We start from the raw sequence: 13,424 nt of genomic DNA, 5'->3' as shown, positions 1-13,424 counted from the left end.
ATTATCTTCCAGGAACACCATCAACAATAATGGGGGCAAGGGACAGTAGATTTGTAAATTCCACAAATCTGCGCTGATACCAGTGCGAAAAAAATCATGAAAAATCCAATTGTGATAAATTCAAGGCAAGTGTTAAGCAAATGTATTGCACAGACTTAACACTTCATTATGTAAAATTTGTAGCCTGCCGATTTTGTTGCTTCTGTGATAAAAACGAGTGAAACGCAGGTTTCAGGACACTAAATTTTGAGGCCAAAATGGCACAAAATGCACGCCTTGCGCGACCTGTTCCGTATTATCTGCAAATGACTGACCTAAAACACATGTATACATGTGGCCATACGAAAATAATGGTGAGAAGAAAAGTTTCTCATAACCATTTACTTTTTCCGCAATTTTGAGCTCAATCTGGATGGATGGATGACCGTTTCCATTTCGTCTGAATTCCGTTACCTCAGGTTAGACTTTTGACCCGGTCGTCTACACGGAGCTAGGAAAATCGATTCAAGCACATATTTGCTGTACACAATAACTACTCTTACTAAGGAATCCTCAGTTATATAAGCATCATAAATAACCAGTTGAATATAAATGCCTTTAAAGTGCATCTGTCTATTTTATTTAAAAAACATACCCGGGCCAAATGCGAATCTGGCCCCTGCCACTTAAAGTACGTTGATATGATTATCATCTTTATTTCCTCTTATGTATTATTTACATTATTTTATATAAAACCTAAATATTCGGAGCAACACCGACGAGTTTTTACATTGTTCACATCGTTTCGTCTTTTTTTTTTATCGTAATCGCACTAATATCCATGCGATGATTGCATTAATTGAAATGTTTTGTTTTAATTTTCATTTATTTTAAAATCTCTTGTATAAATAGAAAACGATGTCGAAAACATTATCGGAACAGTCGATTATTTCTTTATAGGTAATTCAGGATTTACTTCATGGTTAATCAGGGTTTTCTTTATAGTCAATACGATTCAAAAGAAGTACAACTATTTTGTCACGGATAATTGTTTCACTACCCGATTCCCCTTTTCTCAATGATAACATTAACATGTTATTGTTACAATTACCGTGCGCGAGAAGTAAAAGCACTGACCTTTCGGACAACTGATATCAAAATGAACGAAAAAAGAAAAAAAAAGAAACTATCATGATTACGGATAAATTGAATGATCGGATTAAAAGAAGTAATGTTCATTCTAAAGTTTGAAATCTCAAGAAATTTTAATCGAACTTCAACTACATACGTTAACTTCGCAAGAGACGTTGAAGGGGAAGGCGAAGGTTGAAATCTTAAACTCTCTAATAACAAATCGATTACGGTTATTGAAATCCTCAACATAACTACACAGTCACGCAAACAGAATGAATTGAGTAAAATATATTACACAGTATATTTGCCTGACGTATCCAAATGAGAATATGTACAATACTAAAATCAAAACCATCCGTCTTATCATGAATGTTGGTAGGTATTGTACTTTTATAAATAGAGAGATGCAAATCTAAAAATGAAAACGCAGTGTACAAATTGTTTATTTAGTATAAATGGAAAAAACGGAGATTAGTATTTTCCACTTATTGAGCAAAATAGCAGTATCTATTATATAATCCAGATATGGTGATGTGATATTAAATGCAGATATAATGTATGTCTGTTTATTTGGAGAAAGGCTCAACATATACTACTCAAAATTTGACAAGGGTCACTGTTTTATCCGATGATAGCGTTATTAAGATGTGCATGGATATAAATTTAAGCCAAAAAACGTTTATAGTGTTGGCCTTATTTCCATATAAGGGAATTATTGGTTTGTACACATATGGCGACACACGAAGCGCGGGGATTTCGTAATCTTCGAAAATCAAGATTTTGACGGCATGTATTCTAAGTGTACATGTCTGAATTCCCATGTTCTTGTTAAAACTTTGCAATTCAGCGTTTGTGTGAGCATTCAATATAGTGAATCAAAACCTAAGAAGGCGGTTTACACCTAACAAGATGAATAATGCGGTCAGTATTTTGCAGACAGGCGTGTCCCAGAGGCAGGTTGCCCGCACATTAAATGTGGCCCACAGCGTTGTTCGACACATATGGAATCGTTTCCATATCGACGGAAATGTATCACATTTTCATTGCAGCGGCCGTTCTAAGTGCGCAACACATGCACAATACCGATATATTGTTGTTCAGACCCGAAGCAATCGTCACAAATTATCCGCTTACTTACGAATTTTTAAATGTTCCCGCTTAGATGACTTTACACTTACGTTCTAGTACAATAATTCAAGTAATGATGACTAATTTACAAATAAACAATACATAAAATAGAGAATAGCAGGTTACTGTCTTTTGAGAAAGTGTTTCTCAGACTCGGCTAGATATGGTCCCGCACGGATCGAGGCTTGCCAAGCTCCTTCCGGACCATATCTAGTCGAGTCTGAGAAATTCCTTTCACAAAAGACAGTAACCTGTTATTCTATTAATCATGCCATAAATTTATTAACAACTTTATCCTACCATTAATAGAAATAAAGAGCAAAATGTAGACCTAGAGGTTGACTAAATTTCGCTGTTTTGCTGGACTTCATTTTGTATTTTATTTTTCCTTCAATTTTATTTATATATTTTGTTGGGTTTAACGTCGCACCGACACAATTTTAGGTCATATGCCGACTTTCCAGCTTTAATGGTGGAGGAAGACCCCAGGTGCCCCTCCGTACGTAAGACCATGACACTAATGTATAGTGTATGCCTACCATATTTGCAATTACCACAAGAAAGTTTTTATTACGGAAACGCTCATAGAAAACGGAAAATGACTCATGCAAAGCGTTCTTCAGGATTTTAGCTCACTGCACATACATAATGAAATATTGCATCTGGAATGGACTGTTATGGAATAAAATCAACGGTAGATGAAACGGTACTGCCTATTTTTTTTTCTGCCAAGCGGCGTTATGGCGTGTGTATTTAATTCACTTCAAACGTTTGCTTGGTGAGAATGGGTGTCCGTCTAGCAACTGAACTTCGGATAAAATTTCACTTGGCAACAAATTGAAATTATTCTTTCGTGTTCAGCAGAACAGAGATGTCGGTTACGAAACACAAGGTTAGCATTTGTTTTTTTTTTCCGCTATTTTATATTTTGGGATTTTAAAGACCTACTTCAGTGTCATATGAGGGCGTAATAATGTTTAAATGCAAAATGGACACAATCTGATGTCCTTGGATTTAATCATAGGTTTAAACAGTGCAAAGTGTTCTCAAGCCACTGTCCTGAGAAAACCTGCTTTTCTCAGACAGGCTTTATCAGGCAGTTGTTATAGTAATGGCATGATAAAACTTAATATATCATAAACTGTTTAGTATGTAATTCAAAACAATATTAGTTACAGATAACAAAAGTGACCCCTATCAATTATTGAGTAGTTTATTAAAATATCTTTCATAACAATATAAAAACAAACCTGCGACAAGGGGTACACAATTTATTCTCATGGGACTATTTTTACTTGTTTGAAAACCGCATTCACAAATGTAAATATTGTTCAATCAAATAATGCAATGCTACAAATGATATTTACGATATTTCGTGATATGTCTAAATGTTATGAAATTATTATATTTAATTACTTTGTTTATATCAATCATCTTGACATATATTTATATTGATTTTCTTCCACTTCCGCAGTTCTGTGCACATGATAGCATTGTGCAATTTCTTCAGTTTACATCGAAAGATCTAATTCAGATATCTGTGTATTGCTTTTGTTTCTGAGATTTTATTAAGTGTGTCTTTTCAACAGTGAATATTTTAGTTGAGCATTAACTATATTACTATTATGCATGTGTTTCGCTGCCTACAAGACGGGTATACCCGTCCACTACTATGTCAGCCTATTTGCCTACAAGACGGGTTTATCCGTCTTGGGATTTCCCAACATTCCAATCTATAAACAATGCAAATGACGTCACATGAATTTATCTCAGAGCAACCAATCATATCAAAAGAATGTTTCCCATCTGTGTTTGCTGCAGTACTTTTAGAATACTGTACATCGGAAAGTCCATAATGACCTTAGTGACTTGTAAATTTCCACATTTCAAAATGGCGGACGGCAATTCAACTGCTGGGTAAAATAGAGAAAACAACTCCAATATTTCCTCAAAAGGTCGAAGATTCTATAAGGGAATTAGGTACTTTATATTTCTTTGTTTTCTAAATATTGGTTTACAAACTAAGCAGATTTTTCAAATATTTTTAGCTGTTTACAGTGATTCTTCCCCATCTAACCCCTTCGCTGTCTACATGTAGGACGGGTATACCCGTCCCGCATTTACGTCAGCATATTTTAAAGTAAAACAAGAATTTTTGTAGAATAAAATTGTTCATTTGTATGCATTTATTATTTTTCTTTCTAAAAATTATAGGTTTTGTATACATTATGTGAACAATAAAGCCTCTAAACTATTCTGTCAAAACCAAGGTGATTTCCAGGAAAGTGCCTTGGCAAATAAGTGTACATGACGTTATTGGTTCCTCGGCAGCGAAAGGGTTAATAAAATCTGTAAAACACACAAACACGTTGGAGTAACGTTTTGTGATGATGGCACTTGGCACGCACATATTTCTAACATAGCTTCTTCAGCATCTAAAGTATTAGGGACAATGATTTAAAAAAAAAATAAACCTAAACTAGCAACTCTCAATTAAATCTACATCTCCTACGTAAGGCCAATTTTACAGTATGCCTCTATTATCTGGGACAATTGAACAACACATGAAAAAGAATTACTTGAGAAAATCTAATATTATGCTGCTAGAACAGTTACCGGTTTAGCAAGATCTGTTTCCATAAATAACCTTATAAAGGAAATTGCCTGGATTTCATTATTCGATAGATGTAAATTGCAAAAACTAATCCTTATTTTCAAAGAAGCAAAGAAATGGCGATTTAGTGAGCTGCTTAAATGAACTTTTACCTAGTATTGTTAGTGTTACAAATTCGTACAATTTGAGTACTACCATCATCTATTAAGCTTTGGCATGACTTAGATATAGAAATTCAAAATTCAGAAACTCTCGCCTCATGTAAAAGAAAGCTAATACAACTATTTAACCCACCCGTTTTTCAACATATTTTCTCGTAGGAGACCGTTTCCTGCAAGTACATCATGCAATAATACGAAATAAATGCAATAGCTTACACAACGACTTATTCAACAATCACATACGCGATAATCCACAATGTTCGTGCGGCATTTTTTGTTAAGATGCTGAACATTTCTTTTTATTTCGCTGTCCGCTATACATAAACCAAATAATCCAACTGTTTACCAATATTAGACAACATCATCACCTTAACAGTAAAAAATTGCTTTTTGGTATTGATAATTTAAGCGATGAAGAAAATTCTACTCGTTTCAAAGAAGTCCAGCGATTTATTAAATTTATCAAACGCTTTGAAACGTCCAATAACTAAATTTGTTTATGCACCTTTCCATACTAGTAAGAACTAATTCGCTGATCAAAACAGTAAACTCCGGGCGCACACGTGGCACGAGAATCGGGGTGGTAAAATTTAAAACCTTCATTTGTTTATTTTTCTTTATTTCTTCAGCTTTTTGTCTGTCTTTATCAAATTATACTTCTATCTTTTTATTTTTTTATTTGGTATAACCAATCTCTGTATAACAATATATGTTTATACTAGATTCTATATCCATCTGTTACCTTAACCTACTCTTGAGGAAGGGCCGTCGCTAATGTTGGGAAAACTTGTGGCCCAACCCTTTTGCTTCTGAATTCAATGTATACATCACTAAACATGTTTTTCTACTTTTCATTAATTTATGTTAAAATCATTTATTAGTATTTATTAGTACTATAACATGTATTGATTTGTTAGCAATAAAATATGTATCAACTAAATTATACATTTACTTATACACGGCGTTGTTATTAAATAAAAACTTTTAAAGGGAAACACTGCATTGAAACAATATGCACTGATGATAATGACACCTTTTCATGGTTACAACAGGCTAGGGCTTTGGAAACAAATATTGGGTGTCGTTCATAAGCGTAACCATATCTTCGTTGTAAGGTCTATAAAATTCATAAAGCATATCTCTGGTCTCGACTAGCATTATTCCAGCCTTTTTCTTATTTGAAACATTTTGCGGACCAATTTTTAACATTCTTCGCATTGTTCTTGAGCTCACAGAGGCTGAAAAAGATGAGATGTGCAATATTTACAAGGGTTTATGATAAGTATCGTTTTCTGTTATATTTTTGATAGAAAATGTGTCTTCTTGAATTCCAAGCCAGTATTTGCGATTTAATCAGGAAATGTAGAGACTGCGGCCTAATCCGTTCACACCGGGATTCAAATCAGCTACTTCAAGTTTGAAAGCGTTTCAATGGCATTTTAGTAAATATTTGCAAGTATCCAAAATCATGACTTCTACAAACTTTCATAAATAGGATACAAAATACATTATAACTAGGGTATATATATCCTGTTACTCGGTTAAGAAGCAAACGAAGATGGAGTTGATTTCGCTGAGGAGTTTGCGTTGAGAGGCAGGAACTCTATTAAACGAAAACAACGGCGTGGTTAGACAACTTAATCAAGGATACCAGTAAAATATAAAAAAGCACTAAATTCCGTGACAAAGAAGTATTATTAATGCTACTTACACATGTCAAGAAAGCTGAATGCATTTCGTAGTGTCTTCTCCATCTTTGTAATATAATCAGTCATTAAAATTGGAAAAAGCTGAGCTTTTCCAAACACAGCTAACAACTCCTTCATATACACGGCATAAAATCCGGCATTAAAACTTTCAGCCAGTATCACACCTTTCTGAAAACAGAGTTAAGGTACTTCTAACACATTCTAGCTAAATGTAAAATACAGATTACACCTTTCTGAAAACAGAGTTAAGGTACTTCTAACACATTCTAGCTAAATGTAAAATACAGAACATTTATTGATCGAAATTTTGAAAAAAAAATCAAAAGTAAGGATGTAAACGCAACATATCTGGACTACTATACATATTGATGCTGACCACGCTAATTCGCTGCTGGGATATTTAATAAAACAATGGCGGTTATCCCGCTGTTGAAGAATGAACTGGGTTTTGTAAAGATGTGAAAATGCATGGAGATCATTGACAATATGTTTTAACAAAGATTTAGAAATAATAATTAAATTGAAATAATGAAAAATGGTTATTTGATTTCCGAATGTCGTTATCAGGGCGGGCGGGTTTTCTCCGTTCAATGACTTGAGTAGTAATATACATGATGGTTTTAAGCCGATTTGACCTCACTTGACCCTTGTCCCGATTCTATAAGTGCACTTTGGCCTTACCCTAAAATTAAAGTACTAAATCCAGTACACTTGGTACTGTGAAAATCTTTGGTTAAACCAAATGAAAACCTCTGGTTTAACCGAATGAAAACATCTGATTTGACGGACGTAAGTAGGTTGAAGGGACCAAGGTCCACTCACACAATTAAAAAGAAAGAAAAACCGGAAGAAAAATTTACACATTGAAAAACAATTTATAATAATTTTGTCCTTATTGATTTACGCGTGGTATTTACATAACCTTTACTACCTTATTGATTAGCGGATTGCACAACAGGCAGTATTAAATATTTAAGGAATTTTTTTAAATACTTTAAGTAGGTTGCGGTTGTTACATGCTACGTTCAGTAGGATTAGTATGACCCTACTTTGTTTATTTAAGGACAGCCTGAGTGATTCAGAGGTCCGGTATTGGGTCTGTTCCACCGGCTTGATGCCAGCAGCTGAGACTATTACAGATTGAAGGTTGTGCGCATAATAGATATCTTCCTATAATCTGTAATAGCCACCGGGCTTGCCTTACCTCGTTCTTGTCTCTGTTTCGAAGGTTCGAGAGGCAACGAACAATGGGGTTGAAGGTGATCCTGCTGTGAGCCAACAGGTGGGACGGCTTAAGAGGGACCAATGCTTCATTTCAGGCGAACCGACAGGCGAGGTTGCTTTAGAACGGCTGAATGTTCACCCCGGCATCGGGCGCGCACATAATTGATATTACCCGATGTCGGGGTTAAAAGTAATGTGTAGCAGACGTGGCTTTTGCACTTTTTTTATAATTTTCTACTTTAAAATACATTGATTTTAAAAATAAAATATATTGTTCCGAAGCGATCCAACGTGTATTATCATCAGTCAGGTATAATTAAACCTTGAAGTAAAGTTTCTTGTTTAACGTGGGTAGTCGACGAAAGTCCCCACCTGGAATGGATGGAACAACATATTTCCAGACGAGTCCATGGCAGGTGTCATATTTACCTCCCCAGCATCCAGCCTAGGCCGATACTGCTGGAAACAGTACCAATTTAAGCATATCACCCAGCACTGAACACTAGTCGGGATATCAGCCGCGACCGGAAATCGAACCCGAACCGCTGGCGTTGTAGTCCAACCTGCTAACTACTGCACCACTGACTACCTTCAATAATTAAAGGGAATAATTAAAACAAACCAACGTCTTAAATTCTTAATATGTTATAAAAAAGAAAAGAATATAAAAAAGATATTTACCCGTTCATATACTGACTCTATAACCTATAACTCCATTTTATCGTAAGCATATACACACTAGACTATTTAGCAGACGAAATTATAATTATAATAATAAAAGTAATGTTATCAATGTATAATGGTATACGACATAAACCGTGTTAAGGTATTAGGCCTATAGTAAAGAGTATTCAATTACTATCATTATTCCGTTAATTACAATTTTAGGAAGGCGTAGATTCGAGTCCCGCTGGAACCAACAAATTTTTGTTTGGTAAAAGTTCGATTTTAATAATTTTAAATACATATAATATAAATAAATCAAAAACAAATATATTGTGTAAAAGAAAGGAAATTTACTGATAGTATAAATCCTCAATATGTTACAACAAAAAATGGTAGACTTATGTTAAGAGCTCAGTGTGCATCCTGCGGTAATATAAAAACAGAGTTTGTTAAACGTTCTGGAGATGCAGCGAAGCGGCGGCAAGCCACCGGGGATCAAGATTCACTTGCCGGAGGAGCAATTTATATTCACAAAGCAATGTTACCTTTATTACCTAAGAAAGGTTTACTTTTGCCAGGTTTTCGCTATTGCGGGCCCGGAAATGCTTTAGATAATGGACCTCCTGTCAATAAACTGGATGCAGTATGCAAAACTCATGATTTTTGCTATGCCAGCGGATTTGAAAAGGCCAAATGCGATAAGCAAATGCTTTCCAACTTAAATAACACTAAATCAAAAACATTTGGAGAAAAGATTGCAAAACATTTAGTTGTAAAGCCTGCAATTAAAACAAAATACAAACTTGGGCTAGGACGAAAGTCAAAAAACGGGAAAAGGGGGTAAATACAAGCTCACTCTAAAAAGACCCGGAAATAACATGGAGTGATGAATTAGCAGAAGAATTACATAAACCGATAAAACGAAAATTTACGAAACGACGAGTGATTGTCCGTGACATTGATAATACTTGGTCTGCTGATTTAGTTGATACGCAAGCTTTTTCAAAATATAATAAAGGAGTAAAGTACTTGTTAACCGTTATTGACGTGTTTAGCAAATATGCATGGGCTATTCCATTAAAGAATAAAACCGGAGAATCTGTTAGTGAAGCAATTAATAAAATAATTTTAAAAGGTAGAACTCCTACAAATTTATGGGTAGATGAAGCAAAATAATTTTATAATAAAAAGTTTGAATCATTTTTCAATAAAAATAAGATTAACATGTATTATACATTTAATGAAGGAAAGGCTGTAATAATTGAAAGCATTAATAGAAGTTTAAAAAGAATAATGTGGAAATATTTTACAGCAAATAATACTTATACTTATTTAGATAAGTTACAGGAAATGGTTGATAAATATAACAAAACAAAACACTCTAGTATAAAAATGACACCGACTGAAGCCAGTAAAAACTTAAACAAAGGTACTGTTTACTTTAATTTATATGGTAATTTAAAGATACCAAAGAGTAAACCAAAATTTAAAATTGGTGATCGAGTTCGCTTAAGCAAACTTAAAAGACATTTTGAAAAAGGATATACACCAAACTGGACAGAGGAAATATTTATAATTTATAAAATTAATAATACAAATCCCAGAACATATACTAAAAAAGATTTAAATAATAAAATAATTCAATGTTTATTTTATGAGCAGGAACTTTTACCTACTAAACAAGAGGTTTTTAGAACAGAAAAAGTTATTAGACGAGACTACAAGAAAAAACAAGCTTTAGTAAAATGGAAAGGTTACAATTAAAAATTTAATAGTTGGGTACCATTTAGTGAATTGGAAGAAATTTAATTAAAAAAATATATTATATAAATGAGTAATAAAAATCTAATTTCTACTGAAATAGATACAACAGATCAATTAATTTTTCACTTAACTAAACTTGATGCTGCCTACAGAAATTATAAATTTTGTTGAAGAGTAAATACAGGATTATAAATTACAGCAGGTATTTTTAGTTGTTCGGCTGCATTAGCACTTTTTCCAGCTATTCCTATATTTGTAGCAGTTGCTGGCGCTGTTCCATCAATTATTACTATATTTATTAATAGACTAAAAGTTGAAGACAAAAAAGCTATTTTAAAATTACATCACCACAAAATAAAACAACTTATAACAAAAGCACGAATTGGAAAAGTAAATAAAGAAGAAGAGAAAAAAGTTATTCAAGATATTTTTACTATACTGTTAGAAATGCAGAAAGAAAAAGAAAACTATTCAATGCCTTTTGAAACGTATATGAAGGAATTTAAACTTAATGGATATAGAAATAAAAAAGAACAAGAGTTATATTAAAGATATTTTTTTTCTATAAGTATTTGATAAAATTGAGAAAAATTATATCAGTTGAAGGTAACATTGCATCAGGAAAAAGTACGTTTTTAGATATTATTAAAGAATATAATCCTAATTTTAATTTAATTTCAGAACCAATTCATGAATGGCAAAATGTTATGGACCCAAGTTATAATTCATATAACCTTTTTGAACTTGCTGCTCAGGAACCTTCCAAATATTTATTTCCTTTTCAGCTAACAACTTTAAACAGTCATATAAAAATGGTATCTTCTGCTAAACAGTTTGATGGTGTTTCTGTCCTCGAACGGTGTTATTTAACTAACAGTAACGTTTTTACAAAACAACATCACGACAACGGTGTTATAAATGACCCCGAGTGGGCAGTATACAATCTTTTCTTAACTGATCATATTATAAAAACATACGGAAAACAGCCAATTGATGGATTTGTTTATGTTAAAACCGACCCAGAAATATGTTTTAAAAGACTTCAAAAAAGAAACAGAACTGAAGAAAACAGAGTTGGTTTAGATTATTTAGAAAAACTACACAAATTAACGAAGAAAGGTTAAACAGAATGTTTCAAGAAGGTATTAAAATTTTAACAGTTGATAACAATTAAGAAAAAAATAACTTTAAAATCTTATTCAAAAGATATAGATAATATTACCTATTTTTTAAATGTTCTTTATGTGCGTTGTTAAAGAATTTTTTTCTATAAGCATGTTATATAGATGGTTAATGGAAAAGTAGACATAATGATTATGCCAAAATTATCTAGCACTTTAGGATAAATAATGAATGAAGGTATAAATTCATATAAAAAAGTTCTTAAAAGAATAAATGTTATTAAATCTAAACTTGATCAAATAGTTAGCGATGAATATAAAAATCATGTGATTGATAAATTACAAAATGTTATAGATCCTTATCTTTTTGAGAAGAATTCATTTGAATAGGACTGTGGTTGTTTAATGTTAGAAGAGGAAAGTAATGTAAGATTTTGTGATTGTCCCAGACCAAATAATCATCGAAACAAACCCCAAAAAGTTATTGCAACTGAATAAGATACAAATAATGAAAAAACATATAAAAGTATTTATGCAGCATCTGAAGACCTTAATATTAATTCTGGGTTAATAAAAATGTGCTGTGGAGAGAAAAACAGAGTAAAAAGTGGAATATCAAAAACTAATGGAAAAAGATATAAATTTAAATATTTTATTCCTTCTTAAATTTTACTTTTTTTTTGTTTTTTGCTTAACGAATTTTTATAATATATAGATGGAAAATGAGAGATCTACAAAACAATATTATAAGAAATTTGAAATTAAAATTACATATAGAAATGATCCGAAAAATCAATTATATTTAAATATAGAAGACTCATTTGCTATTCCTAAATCTGAACTTAATACTTTAAAAGGTATAAAAATAAATATTGTACTAAAAATGACTTTTGTAAAAATGAGTGCAAGCGGAGCTAGCAGTGCAAGCATCAAACAGATACAATATATAAATCAGCTTATTTACAATCAAAGGCTTTAATTATTATTAATACAAAGGAAATAAAAAACACTTTAAGCCAAGCCTTTGATAAAATAATAAATAGAATTGGTAATTGGATTTCAGAAGGAAGTGGCTGGAGAATAGAGTCAGTTGATACCCATAATATAAATAGATATTAATATAATGCATTAGCTGCTTCTAGTTATTTAGAATTACAAAAACCATTACAACATCCAATGAAAGGATTATTAAATATAAAGAATGATGATTATGAATGTTTTAAATGGTGACATTTAGCTTATAAATTTCCTGAAACAAAACATTCTGAAAGAGTTTCAAATTTTAAAAAAAACATATAGAAAAACTCAATTATAAAGGAATAAAATTTCCTGTTACATTAAATCAAATACCTAAAATAGAAACTCAGAATGATATTTCATTTAATATATTCGGTTATGAAGAAAATAGTATTAATCCATTGTACATTTCAAAATATTAGTATTCCGAAAGGTGTGACATGTTGCTAATTAATAATAAAGAAATAACTGATGATGACTGTCAGTGGGCTAAAGCCCCCGAGGGTTAAAAGAAACCGTCTTCAAGGACTGTAGTCAAACATTATGTTTGGATAAAAGACTTTAATAGATTAATGTTTAACAAAACAAAGCATATAAATAAAAAACATTTCTGTAAATCATGCTTACAAAATTTTTCTCAAGAAAACATATTAAATGAACATATTCCAAATTGTTTAGCTATTAATGGTGTTCAAGGTGTAAAAATGCCAAAAGAGGGAAATAAAGTACAATTTAAAAATGATCATAAGGGTTTAGCAGTACCTTGTGTAATTTATGCTGATTTTGAATCAATAACCAAGAAAGTTTTAACAGCTTTACCATCACCTGAATCTTTATTCACTGAACCATATCAAAAACATATAGATTGTTGTTACGGTTATAAAGTTGTTTGTTGTTATGATAACAG

General features: G+C 32.2%; 1 protein-coding gene across 1 annotated transcript in view; it reads right to left on the bottom strand.

The window, feature by feature from the left end:
- Positions 1–3,756: 3,756 nt before the first annotated feature.
- LOC128551533 (carbohydrate sulfotransferase 15-like) overlaps positions 3,757–13,424 on the bottom strand; it is a 34,148-nt gene continuing 24,480 nt past the window's right edge. Inside the window, exons 8-9 of the mRNA XM_053532425.1 lie at positions 6,728–6,893; positions 3,757–6,254 (exon numbers count right to left, since the gene is read on the bottom strand). Coding sequence (XP_053388400.1) covers positions 6,070–6,254; positions 6,728–6,893 — 351 coding nt within the window. The 3' untranslated portion in view covers positions 3,757–6,069. The remainder of the gene's footprint in view (positions 6,255–6,727; positions 6,894–13,424) is intronic.

Source organism: Mercenaria mercenaria, unplaced genomic scaffold (assembly GCF_021730395.1).
Source record: "Mercenaria mercenaria strain notata unplaced genomic scaffold, MADL_Memer_1 contig_1234, whole genome shotgun sequence".
Lineage (NCBI taxonomy): Eukaryota > Metazoa > Mollusca > Bivalvia > Venerida > Veneridae > Mercenaria > Mercenaria mercenaria.
This window is presented reverse-complemented; position numbering and strand designations above follow the sequence as displayed.